A 15,194-nucleotide genomic window follows, 5' to 3' on the forward strand; every position below is an offset into this window, starting at 1 on the left:
TTAACTTCAATATTTGATCGAGAAGAGAGGAAAGGCAACATTTCAAATGTTGACTCTGAAAAAATGTGTTTAATGAAAATGTGCTCATTTTAAATGTGATACCAACACACATTTCAAAAAGGTTGGGACACTGAAAATTTGTGTAATTCCCCAAAAAGAAAAAGAACGCCCGGAGGAACATCTCCTTATTAAGTTTCAATAAAAACAGACATGACTGTTTAGTGTAAGTTACTGCATCAGCTCAAAATGTCTGTGAACACAGTTTGTCTCGGAATCCACAAATTCAGGTTGAATGATCATGATCCAGCAATAGAGTGACTTCTGACCATAACACATTTAAGGTGAACTGGGGGAAAGTGTTAAACTGTCCCCTGGTCTGATGAATCAAAATTTGACATTCCTTTTGGAAATCATGGAACCTGTGTTCTCTGCTCAAAAATGGAGAGAGAGTACCCAACTGTTAATCAGCACATGTTCAAAAGCCAGCATCTGTGATGGTATAGGGATGCATAAGTGCCAATGGCATGGGTAGCTTATACATCTGGGAAGACAGCTTTAATGCTGAACAATATATATATTGCTCAGCATTAAAACTGTCTTCCCAGATGTATATTATACAGTTTCAGGAGACAGATATGCATGCTGCCATCCAGACAATGCCTTAGACCTTGCATATTTCAGAAAGACAATGCATGCTAAACCACATTCTCCTCATAATTAAACAGCATGGTTCTGTAGTAGAGGACTTAAGAGGAGTTAGTTGGTCACTTTAGTTCACAGATGTTAGAGTGTTGTTAAAAGAAGTGGTGATGCAACACAGTGGGAAACATGGCCCTGTCCCAACTTTTATGAAACGTGTTGCTGGCATTAAATGAGTACCTGTTTTTCATAAAACAATAACATTTCAGTCAGACAACTCATGTTTACTTAAGATAAAATTTATTGCAGCATACAGTATTGTGTTTGGCGTATGGGCTCTGAACCTCATTACTCCTCGTAGATTATTTAAATGCAGACATTAGGAGTAATGAGATATGACCAACCCCCCTCGGAGCCTGCAGGTGGATGCCGGGGAGGTGGGTACAAAGTTTTCACACAGCACTGAGCAGGACAGCAGGAGCACTTGCAAAGCAGAGGCAGAGACAGGGAGACTTGCAGCTTAAATAGACCGCCAATGAGAGGATGTTCAGTAGATAGGGAGGATGATGACGTGTCAGTATGAATCAGCGCAGCTCGAGTTGTCTGCCTGAACTAGCTTGCAGGCAGTGCTCCATTTTTCAGTTTCAACATTTGATATACTTTTGTTGCTCTAATTTCCCATACATGCAGGTTTTAAATGATTTGCAATCCTTCTAAATGTTTTCAACATTTTATACTGTCCCAACATTTTTGAAATTGGGGTTGAGATTCTGAATTCTTGATCAATATTATACTGGTGTCGCTTTGCCCCAGTGTATTTTATATATAGATGTACCAAAATATTTTTTTCAATATTATGTACTAAACAAACAACTTACACAAGAATAACTTATTTTGCAATTCACCTTGGATAAATGTGGCTTTGCGTATTCAACATTTAATTTCCTCTGTGAAAGCTGTAAAGCAGTACGTAGATCAAATTAAACACAGCAAGAAAACTTGTAATATATTGGAGTTAAATAAGCAAACATATTCTTCATATTACATTTAAAAAAAGACTGTATTTGCAATCCTGCCGTTCATATTTTTAACCACCAAAGGCTGGACACTATATACTGAACATCATTAAACACTGATTCACACACACAGTCACACCTCTCTGCTGGTTAGAAATACAATAATCTTGAGAACAGAACAGATGAAAAGAAGTTAGATTTGAGTAAAATGTTTTATTTCATTTTAAAATTTCTAAATAAAGTTGTATCTTTAAGTCTGCACATCAGTGACGCACAAAAGAGCCCCTTTTTTTAAATATAACTTCCTCCTTTTTGTTCATATGTCTTACATGCATGGAACGCTTCAACTGTCCTAACCCTGGCTGTAATGTTGCAGATCTGTTGAGTCTGTAAACTGTCTTGGGTCAGTAAATAGGGGGTTCCTCCTCGTGACATCAGATCCCAGAGGCCCCTTTAGCTTGTGGAAGACAAGAGGCAGCTGGAGGTCTGGTGTTCATTCAGACTTTCAAAACATGGCCCCCCACCATACCCCAGCCACCGTTATGTATAGATGTGTGCTAATGCTTCACAGGCTGCAGGCTCACATAAACAGACCTTGAAATGTTCCTGTCTGAGCAAGTTCCAGCTATAGATACAGCTCACTGTGGCTGCAAACCCACATCTTTGAACTCCTATTCTCCTTAGCCTGCATTCAAAATAAAAGCAGTCCATTACCAGACTGCTGCTCATTCACTTCTCCATTCATTCACTACACTGTTAACACAACCTAACATATTCATCCACATTCACAGTGCCAGTCCTTCCTCAGGTTCTACCTCCATGGGCTCTTCGGGATCACAGAGTAATAACAGAGGATTAAGTGATGTTATTCCCTGCATACCTGCCCTGGAAATCAGGCTCCTGTGGTTTACTGTTTTCATGTAAGTGAGTCTATCTTCATTTGTCCTTTCTTGGACAGACTGAGTAACCACTAGCATGCAACATATACTCGCACAAACATTTGTAGGTAAGCTGACAAGGACCAAAGATAGAGGACATCCTGTTTACAGAGTATATGAAAATGTTGAAGCCTGGCAGACACGCACACACTCACAGGGTTGCTCCTCCATCATTTCTCTTTCCTAGAGGGAAAAAGAATCAATCTCTGCTCCACCAGTACTCAGCTCAGCTTAATGAACCTAAATTGCACCAATCATGTTCCTGTTCTTAATCTGTATGGCTATAAAAATGATTGTCAAGACTAAGGAACCTTTAGATGGACTAGTGCAGGGGGAGAATGTACTTTTAACAAAGGTTTGTGGTTACCAAGGGGACTGGAACAAAAAGAGCATCAGTGAGACACATTATCTTGTCAACATGCTGCCATGAGGGGATGAGACTGCCTCAGCCCAGGGACAGAGCTCCCAAAAGGTGGTAATATTTAGAGGAATGATACAACATTGACTCAATGAGGCTCCAAATGAGTGAGAATCTGGCTTTTGTAAAAAAAAAACACATGTAATGATGCAATAAATGATGTTGAAATTAGAGTTTGGCTGATGTCTTCAGAGACATATAAAGGCCGTCATTTTAAAACTTTGCATCTGAATCATTTCCTTCTGAAACTTTATAAAAAAGAAGTTAATGGTGTCAATATGAGTATCCTGCTGTTTCTTTTGAATCTGTATTGTTTTTCACATTTCACATCTCTGTGGAAACGGGAACCTTTTACTTCTTAGTCTAACAGTGACTTTGAACCCTGTCCTTCCTGCCCATAAAAGTTGTCTTTCTCCTCATTCCCACATTGTGTCATTTGGTTTGGCTGTACTTTTTGCTCCAAGATTGAGTCAGAAGTCTTCTATTTGGTTGACATGTTTTATGTTACTACACAAATCTTTAAAATTGAAAGTAACATTAAAAAAAACAAAGGCAGTGCCAAAGCTTTCAATGATGGCGCACTTAATAAGACACCTACTAGTAGCCCCCCCTGGCGGCCACAAAGAATACTCTCTCATGCTTGTGACATGCAGATGTGGATTTCACTTTTTTAGCCAGGTGTGAGCTCAGAGAAAAGGAACCCCAGGGCAACTCTTTGGCACATTATTCAACAGTGTAGAAAATAATGAGCTTTTCAAGCTTGTGAGTATGTGAATAAGACACAGAAAATAAGGAAAGATAAATAAAAAGGAACAATACAAATACATTAAACATGACTCATTTAGAGACAATAGTTTAGCCATTGTAACAGTTTTACAGCAATTTAATGGATATTTACAATTCCAGGCTGAGCCTGTCACAACTCTGCATTCTGTTTTTTTGTATTTTTTTGGCCTTGGCTAGCACTGAGTCCAAGATGCAGTGACATATCCTGAGAAAATAGCAAAAGGGTATGACTTTTTTTTGGGAAACATTTCAATATGGATAGACAAGCTCTGGCATTAGCATGGCTTGATCACCAACAGAACTGAGCAGGCCTGAGTTATCACAGTGACCAAGTATTTCAGAACTTGCAAATTCTCAGTGTACTGGCTCGGAGATTGTTGTCATTGTGCCATGTAGTAATGAGGGGAAAAAGTTAAGTAAAGTAGATAATCTTAAATAGAAAGCCAATAGTTACAGAGTAATGTGTCTTCCAGTGAAATTGTAATTACCCTGCTGTTGTAAAAAATGTCAGGGTGCAATAAAATCCTTTAAGGTTCTTCCAAACTTGTATAACCTTCATTATTAATGTAATTCCTTTGCATGTCGCTGTCAATATGAACTCTGTAATTTCTCCAAGAGGAATACAAGTTCTGCCAGTCCTCCTGCTCACCCAACTCATTAAACTCCACAGGCAGTTTTCTCATCCAGAGACAATAAGCGCACATTTGGTGCACATTACTCAGGAAATGCCTTAGTCCCAGAAGTGTCTTAATGTCAGCATGACACATCAGTAATGTCTGTGGTTTTGATTTTTCTGGCATTAGCAGGAGTCAGTGAACTAGTTACCATTAGAGTTTGACTCCAGAACATCTCAGCAGCCAGGCAATGCCATCCAAAAGACCTGACAGGGATTCTGCGACTGTATCCTGCACCTGAACAAGAAAGAGGAATAGAAACACAGCTTGAGGGTCACTTCAGAGTAACACTAGGAGGGTGTAAATATTGTGAAGGCCTAAAATGATTACATGTCAAACAATTACCATCCATTGATTGTCGAGTTTAGATAGACCGAGTCGCTTTGCCATGTAAACACAGGGAGTTCGCCACCTGGTGGCGATTCTATTGCCTGCATCCGGATCTTCTCTGGCGACACAGGAGAGCACCAGCAGAGGCCTGGGTGTTGACGCCTTGACATAGCTCAGCACAGCTCGGATCTGAGCTATCTCAGACTCACCTTCCCCTGTGCAGACATTGTTCTTAATGCAGAGAGTATGTGCTGATTGTTTACACAGTAGAAACCAACCTGAATGATCAAACATCATCACTGCTGAGGAGCAGTAGCTGAAAAAAAAGTCCTCTTCTGACCTTACCTTTTCCTGGCTCTGCATTGGCTACATAGATGAAACCATCCACCACTTGGCACACTTGTTGGACATGAGGAGCAAGGCTGTAGATCAGCTTGCCTGAGTCATCTGTTCCTACAAAAGCGAAAAGCTTACTGTTGACGCTCTGCTGCTGCACCCTGGCTCTTTCCCTCTCCGCCCTGCACACACAAACACACAGTAATGTTGACAATAATAATTAAGAGAAAGATAACAAGCCATTTCAACTTTACGTGCAAGGTGCTTACCTATTTGTCGAGTACAGAGTAAGGATATTAAATTTGTGTTGGTTATTGAATAGGTAACTGATCCCTGAGCCGATACCTAAAAAAAAAGTTTGGCTTTAGTTTGGTTACATTCTTCACTGAAACAACATCTCTGGGCAAATAATGCCACCTAGTGGTGAGAAAACAAACCTACAACAGGTAATAATAAGCCTTAGAAAAAATATACATTTCACGACTGGTTTAAAGGAGACTTTTCATTGTAGTTTAATATTGAGAGAAGACCATAAGAAGTATATACTTCAGCACTCAACATTAGTGTCATCTCACCGTTAATCTGTCTTTGTGGAGTGCCAGACACAGGAAGCACATCTGGTGCACGCATGAGCCTTGTGACTAAAGAGACATCCAGCTGCTCCATGCCGGGGCCAAACATGGCGTAGCGGGGTTCAGCTGAGGGTACCAGAGACTGGAGAAATGAGGTCACGACCTCATATGCTGGGCGTGAAGGAAGCCATTGTTCTCTGCAGGATGGGCAACTTTTCAGGTATCTGTAGTGACAAAAACAATGGTCAAAAGGGTTTCTACAAATACCTACTGTAGGAAGTAGGAGAACAATTAAGATACCCACTCTGACATGTAGTCACATTTGAGTTCCATCCCTTTGTCACTCCCCTCTTCTCTTTCATCGAGGCTCTCATCTGCATTGATCAGAGGTGCATCCAGTAGCTCCAGTTGAGGCATGCTCACATGATCAATGGAGGGCCAGTAAAGCATGTCCCTGATCAAAAAGTATCTCCACAGTAGCGGATCTCTCACCAATGCCCTCCAGTACCGACTAGTGGCTCCAAGGCAACAGATATCAGCAGGACACAGATAGCTCATGATCAGAAACTGGGTGTCAACCTAAAGAGGCAGAGTATGATTAGAAATGATGGTTATGTTGATATTACCACATGATTTCAGGCCACTAACATGTGATAAACTGTAGTGTTGACCAATATCAACTATATCCGGTGTTATATTGATTCTGGGCCCCTGAGTTTCAGTTATAATATACCACTTTTTCAAATAAGGAGACTAGTTTATCTCAAATCTGAGTTGGAAAAGTCAAAAATAAAAGGTGTTAAAATTCTCTTTTAGTACGAGTTTCTGGGTCTTCAAATCTATGAGTATGAGTTCATGATGTTGTACTTGTTTTATTAATTAATACTGATGCAATGAGTACACAAATGCTGCTTCTAATAAATAGAGTTGTTACATTCAACATATCTTACTTAGTAGCCTAGGAAGAACTTCCTCGGAAGACATTTCACCTCTTCTTTGAAGGGCTTCTTGATAACTGAAGATGCCTTTCATGAATGTCTGATTACCGGTATGTTAAAACTATAGTACCTTATCTCTTAAAGGAGGAAGTACACGTAAAGGTCAAAACAAGTACAAAGTCTGTCCTGTGACACATTTGAGATAAATTCTGAGTAGGGTTGCCAATGGTCCCGTATTAGCCGGGACATCCCGTATATTGGGCTAAATTGGTTTGTTCCATACGGGACCTCAATTGCCCCGTATATTGACTATTAACTCTTGAAAATACAGCAGACTGCACTCTACAGATCCTAGATAAGATAAAACGGCATTGGCAGATCATATGCCAATCCCACCTGCAAAAAAGTGTGGTGAGGATTTTCTCTCTGATGGCCATTAAATCGTCAGACTCAAGAAACAGATGCAGCACAGAGCTGATCAAAAATGAACTTTATATATCTGTAAACTGTGACTTGTCTGGAAAGACTTCTCTCTGGCTGCAAAAGGACAAAAGACTGCTTGAGTCAGTCAAGAGCAGCAAAAAGTATCCATGGAAAAAGTAAATCTGTTGAGTCATACTCCTCTTTTGCATTTAAATACTCCTCTTTTGCCTTTTTTTTGATGGAAAGAGCCAAACTGTGTTTTCTTTGAGGTTTATTCATATGAGGTTACATAATGATACAGTAAGGATTAAAGGGGATATACACACCTTCTGCATTTCCAGTTGAATCAAAATCAGAATATACGAATTCACACATCATGCTCACACCCCCATGGCACCATGCACCTGTCCCTTATTTAGTAGTGGGAAAGTTGCCAACCCTAGTTGTGAGTTTTACTGGATCTATTTTTTTCACTGAATGGCAGTGTTAAAATAATGTTTAATCTTTTCACATTGTGCAAATGTATCCAATATGTATGACCATGTAAGAGCCAGGTATGTAATTTTAACTATTTCAACACCCATAGTTTGCTACCGCCGGTGACTGAGCGTAAAGACTGCCGAGTAAAGACGTGACGCACTAAATACTTCAGCGTTGGATAAGGAGAAAAAATGTCAGCAGTGATTTTCATGTCTCACCGGTAAGCTATCCAAAAATCCCAGCTGAGGTTCATCTCCCTGGTCCTCCGCAGATGTCAAATCACCTTTGACAGCTCCCCCAGTGTTTGGAAAATATCTCTCTCTGAAGCGCCGGAGGCTGCGGATCACCACAGACTCGTTCAGCTGATGAGTCTTCCCCGCCATGGCTTCTCAAACGTGAGAACATGCGAAAAGCCAACAAAATATAGTAAAGTGGACCTTCCGAGATGTCAACAGTTGCCTGCCATCACACTTCCTTGTTGCTGGCAGCCACGGGGCATTATGGGTATTGTAGTTCTACGATACTTCGCAGTAGAAACTGTAAATAGAAATGTGATGCTACCCCTTTTCTTAAAACAACGCGTGTTTATTGTCGTCGAGGACATAAAAAAAAGAAATGATTTTCGTCCAAACAACACAGATTCTGTATTAATTGTACTATTAAGATTACTCATGTGGCAGAAAAATGGAACTTGCAATAAATGGGAATACAAGTGGTGCATTACAAAGCTGGTATGACAAAAATGAACATACTTCAATTGATCATCATTACATCATTGTCAAATAGTTTTCAAACAACTTTCTTTGCCTTTGGTGTGTATTTTTATACACACATACATATATAATGTATATGCAATTATAATATATTAAAAGCATAACAAAATGGCAACAAGACAATAAATAAAATGTTACTGTGCAACATCTTTTTTTCCAGCTGGATTATCTTCAAACTTGTAACAATCTTAAAAAAATGAAGAAAAAAAAAGGTCAGTTTTATTAATAACCTTTTTTTTTTTTACTCATATTAATGTTATTATTACACATTCTCAGAGCAAAATAAGTGCCCAGTCAACAGTCTGGAATCAGGATGATAACTGCTTGTTAAGCAGGACAGGGCAAAAAATAAAAATTTCAACATCCTCCTCTGCAGCTCCTGCCAGTTTTACACCACCTATCTTTATCCTTCTAACCTCTGATTCACCTGCTTTGGCCTTGGCCATTTGGCATTGGATGAGGTTGCCTGTAGGCACTGATCCATAAACTCTTTTTCATCACATACTCTTCCTCTCTGTGCCTCTCCTTAACCTTCCGTAACATAACACCCCACCTGATGGGCTCCATTTTTATTTGGGTTGACACATATTTGAATACTGAACTTAGATCTGTGCCTCAGGGCAACTACAACACAGAAGCAGTTGGCTTCACTGTAAAATACTAAGGATTTCCTTGGCATTTTCTGTGTTCCAGCCCTGGCCCTGCAGAGGGCCCTCACAGGCGAGCACGTATTTGTTGAGGATCTGCGTGCCAATGTCCCGAAACTGGAGGCGATCTTCTTTACGATCCATGGTGTCAGCGCTGCAGTCTTCATACTTGACTGCCCAGAAACACATTTCCCCGATGTACATCATCGTCAACAGGTGTGTGTCAGAGAAGATGCCTGATAAGAAACAAAAGGGGAAAGTGTAAATAATTAAATTGCACAATTCTCTGAAACTGAAAGGTTGTAGCAAAACAGTTTCTGCTTTTCAAAGATAGCTCATGACATTTCACCTTCAGATAAGAAGCTTGCTGTCGCAGGGTCATGGAGCACCACCCCATCATTGAGCTTCACAGAGTTTCTCACTTGCAGCATCCGCATCAGGTAGCGTACACCCTCTTGAATACACTGTATTTAAAAAATATCAGTCAGATTTAAGCCTATTCTTAGAATATGCTAATCAAGAAAAAACAGTGTGGCTGAATTAGTCAGCCCACATTCACACAAATGTAATTTACAGGTTCTTCTCAGATGTTTTTATAGTTTGGTACCTTAAGGAATGTGTCCTTGTTCTTCTTGATCCACTGTTTTCGTTGGTGAAGGGTGTGGCAGTACATGTACAACAAAGCTCCCCGTCTCCAATAGAGACATTCTAACAGCTCAAGGCCCAACATAGACTGAACCTGCCGTAAACAAAAAGACATGTAGGGTACTGCCTTATTATGACATGGCTGTGAAATTGTGCAAGATTGTTTAAGTAAAACAACAACAAACATAAACCACAGAGAAAGTTAAAGGTGGTATCACCCAAAAACAGAGCTCACAAAATAGGTCATATTCATTTCAAGGGGCCAAAAATTCTTATATGTCTTATAAGCTTTTAGACACTCATATACCCACTTCTTGTGCTGGTGCTAGCCTCCCTGCCAAAACTTCTGGCTCAGTCAGGTCTTGCAGTAGCTGCTGGATTTTAAAAGGTGAACAGTCTTCGGGAAACTCCTGGTCCACCAATTTATTCTCTTCATAAAATGTGATGTCTAGGATCACCTGATGGAAACAAAAACATAACCACGTCATATATTTAGTACAGCATGCAAAAAATGTAATACTTTCCTTATAGCCAAAACTAGTCTGTCTTGTGAAAAAGTTCTCTCTCTCTTGTCTCCCTAATTATTAAGTTGAGATCTTCATCATATATTACATCAACGCTGATAGTATACCTGGCAAGAACTGATAGTCACAACACTAGCCTTTCTTTGAAAGGATTTAGAATAGAATAGAATAGAATGGAATAGCCTTTATTTGTCATTGGTGTATAATGAAATTAAAAGTGCTGCTCCTGAAGGTGCAAGAGATAAATACAAATAAAATAAAAACAGGTAGAAAATTTGTATATTTGGGTTTAGGATATTGCACATTACATGAACAGTTTTCACAGTTCCCGGTATTGCACTATACCGGATATGAATATTATTGCAGTTATAAATACAAATATTGCACATGAGGGGATTGTTTATGTCAGCTGTTTGTGGGTGTTCAGCGTTGTGGTGGCTCTCGAGAAGAAACTGTCTCTGAGTCTGTTTGTCTGTGCTCTGTATGACCTTTAGCGCCGGCCAGAGAAGCATTTCTAATCAAACCTGCTTCTCAAAAGTAAAATGGAGATCAAAGTGTCATTAACTAACCTCTTTAAAACAGTGTTATTCAGTAATGAATATTCTTGGTCACAACCTGCAGACAGATGTAAAGCAGTACCTGTGTGTAGTCCTGGAGCACCTTGGATAGGTTACTGCTCTCCCCTCCATGCCTGTAATAGCTTTTCAACTTGTCTAATATGACAGACGCATTCTGTAAGTAGTCATCATCTGGGGAAACACAAAAACGTTCACATGTAACCAAATCAGATCTAAACATCATAAAAAACAGTTTCCAGGTTTATACATTTTAGGGAAATGTTTGTTGATGGTATGCGGCTTCAATTGAAGTATAAAACAATTCGACTAGTGTTTGATACAGCTTTACAAAGTCTAAGGTATTCAGACATTTCAACAACATAAACTGTTATCATAGCAAAACATGTGCAGCTACTCGCATTGACAAGCGTTTGGCAGCATTGTTGTGTTGTGACAAATTCGAAGACACAATGTAACTTGAATAATAACAAGGTTATCTTGAATAGTCACATATATTTCCGGATTCAATGGATAACAACAGCGCGCTGCATCTCGTTACATGGACAGTTTGTCAACAATACATGTTAGCTAACGTTAGCGAACTCACGCTAGCCGCTAACTCCAACACACACACAAACACAAAACACTCATTAACCAATAAACTACGTGATTATTTTAGCACCAAGTACACATTTAGCTATCTGTATTGCTTGTCATCGTTTAACATTTCACCAGACTGCAGCTGTTGTTATTATTGTAAGCTATGTTAGATAACGTTAAGCTAGCTCGCTAGTTTGCTAATAAACTGTAAAGAATATAAGTCATGCAATCGAAGTGCAAATCATAGTAATTGAACACAGAAGTAACGACGTCTCATTGATACCTTGCTTCTCAGCTCTGAGACTAGAACACTTGATGTCTAACTCAAATATCCTTCTCTCCAACTCGAAACCTTGTCGCCTGTACTCGTCGGCCATGACTGAAACTATTCGTCACGTGAGCCAGGGATTACTCACGTGCTCATTGAATGTCATTTTTATTTCCAAATACATTCGTGTTAAAGTATGTGCAAAAGAAAACAAGCTGTTTAACCAGCGTAAAACACATTGAATTATCTATTTTCCTCTTTTATTTTGAATTAATGCCAACGTTAAAACAAAATGATGATATACAATGGGGTGTTTAATTGCACAGCCAAGGTGGTGAAGGGGTTACATTTAAATGAGTTGGCCCAGCCTCTCTGTTTCCACTTGAGCTGGTCCAACCCCCCAGAATCTGATTTTATTTATCAATAATCAAGAAATCTTTATTGCCAAGTGAGCATGCACACACGCAAGGAATTTGACGTGGAGTACTGGACAAGACAGTAAGGGCAATAAATATATAAACCTAAAAACTAACCTTAAAAATTCTAAATAAAAAAATAAAATAAAATAATCTGTACAAAGACATGTGTAGAAGTACTTTTAAGACATAAATTAATTAATTAACCTAAGCTAGAGTGCAAATTTTAGTGGATGAATATGATAATAAAATATGTTACAGAATAGATTACAATATTGCACGTGGTTGTTGAGATATTTCCCTGGAAATCAAGGATTGCACATGTATGTGATGTATCACAGGAGTCTTTAGTGGTTTACAGTAAACTCCACAAAGCACTTTCCCAACAATTTGTATTCCTAACAAAAATATAATGACACACCAAAGAATAGCACCACAACTACCTTCATTGTCCATTCAAGGATTGTCAGTCCTAGATTTAAATTTTTTTATTCAGTTTTGACTGATTTTGTAGGTGTACATTGTCCAATACATTCTGTCAGTACAATTCATACAGTCATGTCATTGTTGATGACAATGCATAGGTGAACAAAATGACAACATAAGCCTACAAGTTATGTACCCCCACATGGGTTTTTTATCAGATATTTACAGTAAGTCAGGAAAATATATTGGCAGATTGATAAGTAAGGAAAAAATTACTAATCCATGAATAAATAAATAAATAAATATTGATACATTCAAATTAATACAATGGTAGGCTATAATGTAACACGTTAATTCACAATCTAGTTCTGGCCAAGTTGAGTGCCTCCATTCTGATTTTAAGCATAACCTGGCCTGCCTGATTCATCCTAGCAACAAGATAAGAAATAATCTTAATTAAATAGTATTCCCAGGTAGACAGAACAGGAATGATGTTTTACACAAATTTGACAAAAAAATCAACGGAAAAATTAAGAATGATGTATCTCACATTCCCTATACCACCCAAAGCAAAAGATACACACTTTAAGATTATGAACAGTATTTATCTTTCTAAAGAATTACTATGTGCACGCTTTAAATGTGAAGACAATTTATGCCCCCTTTGTGAAAATGAAGTTTAGTTGACGAACCATGTTTTTTTTTCTCATGCCAAACTGTGAAAACCTTCTAGACTGATATCCATGAATGGTTAAAAGGAAAGAGTAAATCCCTTCCAATTTCCTTTTTAATAAATGACATAACTTTTGCTTTGATATTAAAGCAAAATACAAAATTCTTAATTCATAAAATCAGGACTATGAAATCTCCCCCAAAGTTTGTTGTTTTTCTAAATGAATTCCAAATATACCTAAAATCATTGAAAATAATGAAATGACCAAGAGCACTTAAAATATACGATTCCCTTAACATTTCCTCTCTGAATTTTAAAATTATTCCCTCTCCTCACTCAAATTATTTCATTATTTATTTTCTATGTTTGTACAATTTTCTAATTCACCTTAAATTACCAACTGAAGCTGTATTGTTTCTGTGTCTTTAATGATTGTTTATGTATGATGCTCCTCCATTGTTTGTTACGTACATCTGAAATAAAGTTTGGAAAAAAAAAAAAAAAAAAAGAAAAAACTTGATCTGGTCCAGCCCACATGGTTCAGCCCATTGAGAAACCAGCCAATGTCATTGCAGCGCTGACTTTTCGGTGTTTGAGCAGTGCTCAGCAGGCAGTGCAATTTGCATCATCTGTCGTCCACCGGCTGGAGCTATCACTCTGCCCCTCGTCTCTCACCCCGTTTGTCTGTGTAGCTCCAAAACATGGCGGCCCTCAAAGCTTTGTGCAGAGCGGAGAATTTATTCTTCAGACACCTCTCAGGTCCCTGTACAACAAAATCTAACGTCGCTTATCTGCAATTGAGCAAGGTCGGTATTAAATGGTGATTAGCTGTACAATTATTTAGCTTGACTTTAGATGGTTGCAAATGGCTGGGCAAGATAAAGAGGTCATACCAGATCTCATGAACAGTTTATTCCCATAGTCCTCAAATATCAGAATTAAACGATTTCAGCTAGGTTGTATCACAATATTAAATTATTTTTTGTGTTTTGATTAGGTTTATTTTTCGATGATAGGTACTATATATGACTGGGTTGACCTCAAGCGGCTGGCTACATAATTCTGGCGGGGAATTCCCAGTTATATCGGAGTTTACATCATTGCATCTCCAACTTCAAACACATGTTGTATTTCTGCAATGGTACAACAATATTCTGTCCATGGGTACAGCCGGTAGCTTAACATACAGCATATATATACATTCAGGTTTAACATGTGCGCGTGTGTTGCAGGTGGACCAAAAGCGTCATCCACTTTATTTCACCAGCACAGCCTCACAGTCAAAGTTATTTAAAAAAAAAAACTAGGTTTGCTTTCTGTCAGTGCCCACAGGGCGAATATGTCTATAAATAATGCAATGTGATTTTAGACATCAGTGTGGCGCCTGAGATTAGAACCAATTTGGAAACCAAAGGAAATGCTTAAAGGGACTCTCATCCCCCCTTACAAAAGAATCTGAATCTTTGTGATTCATCAAACAGACCAAAAGGAGAGAGGACAGAGATATTGTATATGCATGGAGGAATAGAGGTAACTTAGATCTATGCCACAGGGCAAGCACAATACAGAAGTATACACAAAGTGTTACTTTATTTTGCTGTTGATATGGTAGCTTGAACTTTTATAAAAGCTGCAACCAGAACTGGCTATTCATATAAAAATACTGTCTAAAGCCCTATTTTATAAACTCCATGCAAAGCAGATATAATAATTTTCTTTTTTATAAAAAAAACCCAATAGCAATATTTTACAATAGGTGGCAGGTGTTCTCCTATTCTTGAAAAAGTGAAACCTTTGCTCTGTAAAACAACAAAACAACAACAAAAAAATGGTAGCAAAGCACTGCAAATGGCTAAAAAATACTTTAAAAATATGTCTGATCACCACAGGTGCATAATTGGTCACAGAGGACACGTATAGTGTTATTTTTTAGTCACTTTTATTAATATTTTATATATGGGTACATGCATGAGGTTTCAAATTTGAGTCTCTTGGATCAGGGCCCCTCTCTGTGAGCTACCCTAATCTCCAGTCCTTTTGTGGTAGGATTTGTGCAGCAGTTTGGCTTATCTTTCCTCTTCCTCGACAGAATAAACTGGATGAGCCATTGAAACT

At 38.6% G+C, this 15,194-nt stretch overlaps 3 protein-coding genes across 4 annotated transcripts in view; 1 reads left to right on the forward strand and 2 right to left on the reverse strand.

The window, feature by feature from the left end:
• Positions 1-1,848: 1,848 nt before the first annotated feature.
• Positions 1,849-8,749, reverse strand: fbxo4 (F-box protein 4). 2 transcript variants are annotated; one of them, XM_034692010.1, is made up of 8 exons: positions 7,769-8,749; positions 6,014-6,288; positions 5,713-5,933; positions 5,407-5,482; positions 5,147-5,319; positions 4,817-5,016; positions 4,623-4,708; positions 1,849-4,002 (listed from the first exon to the last, which is right to left on the reverse strand). In XM_034692010.1, exons 1-7 carry the CDS (start codon positions 7,931-7,933, stop codon positions 4,625-4,627), a joined length of 1,194 nt encoding a protein of 397 aa, XP_034547901.1. In that variant the 5' UTR covers positions 7,934-8,749; the 3' UTR covers positions 1,849-4,002; positions 4,623-4,624. The 2 variants fall into 2 exon arrangements, with proteins under 2 accessions (XP_034547901.1, XP_034547900.1); XM_034692009.1 differs by having other exon boundaries at positions 1,849-4,708.
• A 111-nt stretch (positions 8,750-8,860) lies between these two features.
• c9h5orf51 (chromosome 9 C5orf51 homolog) lies at positions 8,861-11,712 on the reverse strand. Its single transcript, XM_034692012.1, has 6 exons — positions 11,580-11,712; positions 10,779-10,888; positions 9,927-10,073; positions 9,578-9,709; positions 9,320-9,434; positions 8,861-9,206 (listed from the first exon to the last, which is right to left on the reverse strand). The coding sequence occupies exons 1-6, from the start codon at positions 11,671-11,673 to the stop codon at positions 8,971-8,973; spliced, it is 834 nt and encodes a 277-aa protein (XP_034547903.1). The 5' UTR covers positions 11,674-11,712; the 3' UTR covers positions 8,861-8,970.
• Positions 11,713-13,658: 1,946 nt separating this feature from the next.
• Positions 13,659-15,194, forward strand: part of oxct1a (3-oxoacid CoA transferase 1a) — a 52,912-nt gene continuing 51,376 nt past the window's right edge. Inside the window, exon 1 of the mRNA XM_034691956.1 lies at positions 13,659-13,885. Coding sequence (XP_034547847.1) covers positions 13,781-13,885 — 105 coding nt within the window. The 5' untranslated portion in view covers positions 13,659-13,780. The remainder of the gene's footprint in view (positions 13,886-15,194) is intronic.

Source organism: Notolabrus celidotus, chromosome 9 (genome assembly GCF_009762535.1).
Source record: "Notolabrus celidotus isolate fNotCel1 chromosome 9, fNotCel1.pri, whole genome shotgun sequence".
NCBI classification, from domain to species: Eukaryota; Metazoa; Chordata; class Actinopteri; order Labriformes; family Labridae; genus Notolabrus; species Notolabrus celidotus.

What these genes read in the sequence shown, in the direction of transcription:
- c9h5orf51 (XM_034692012.1), bottom strand. Translation starts at nt 11,673, where the DNA reads ATGGCCGACGAGTACAGGCGACAAGGTTTCGAGTTGGAGAGAAGGATA. An exon ending in TCTCAGAGCTGAGAAGCAAG is followed by an intron (nt 10,889 to 11,579) that starts GTATCAATGAGA and finishes GTGTTTCCCCAG; the next exon opens with ATGATGACTACTTACAGAAT. An exon ending in AGCAAGCTTCTTATCTGAAG is followed by an intron (nt 9,207 to 9,319) that starts GTGAAATGTCAT and finishes GTTTCTTATCAG; the next exon opens with GCATCTTCTCTGACACACAC.
- fbxo4 (XM_034692010.1), bottom strand. Translation starts at nt 7,933, where the DNA reads ATGGCGGGGAAGACTCATCAGCTGAACGAGTCTGTGGTGATCCGCAGC. An exon ending in GATTTTTGGATAGCTTACCG is followed by an intron (nt 6,289 to 7,768) that starts GTGAGACATGAA and finishes CTGCCTCTTTAG; the next exon opens with GTTGACACCCAGTTTCTGAT. An exon ending in CAATGCAGAGCCAGGAAAAG is followed by an intron (nt 5,017 to 5,146) that starts GTAAGGTCAGAA and finishes ATGTCTGCACAG; the next exon opens with GGGAAGGTGAGTCTGAGATA.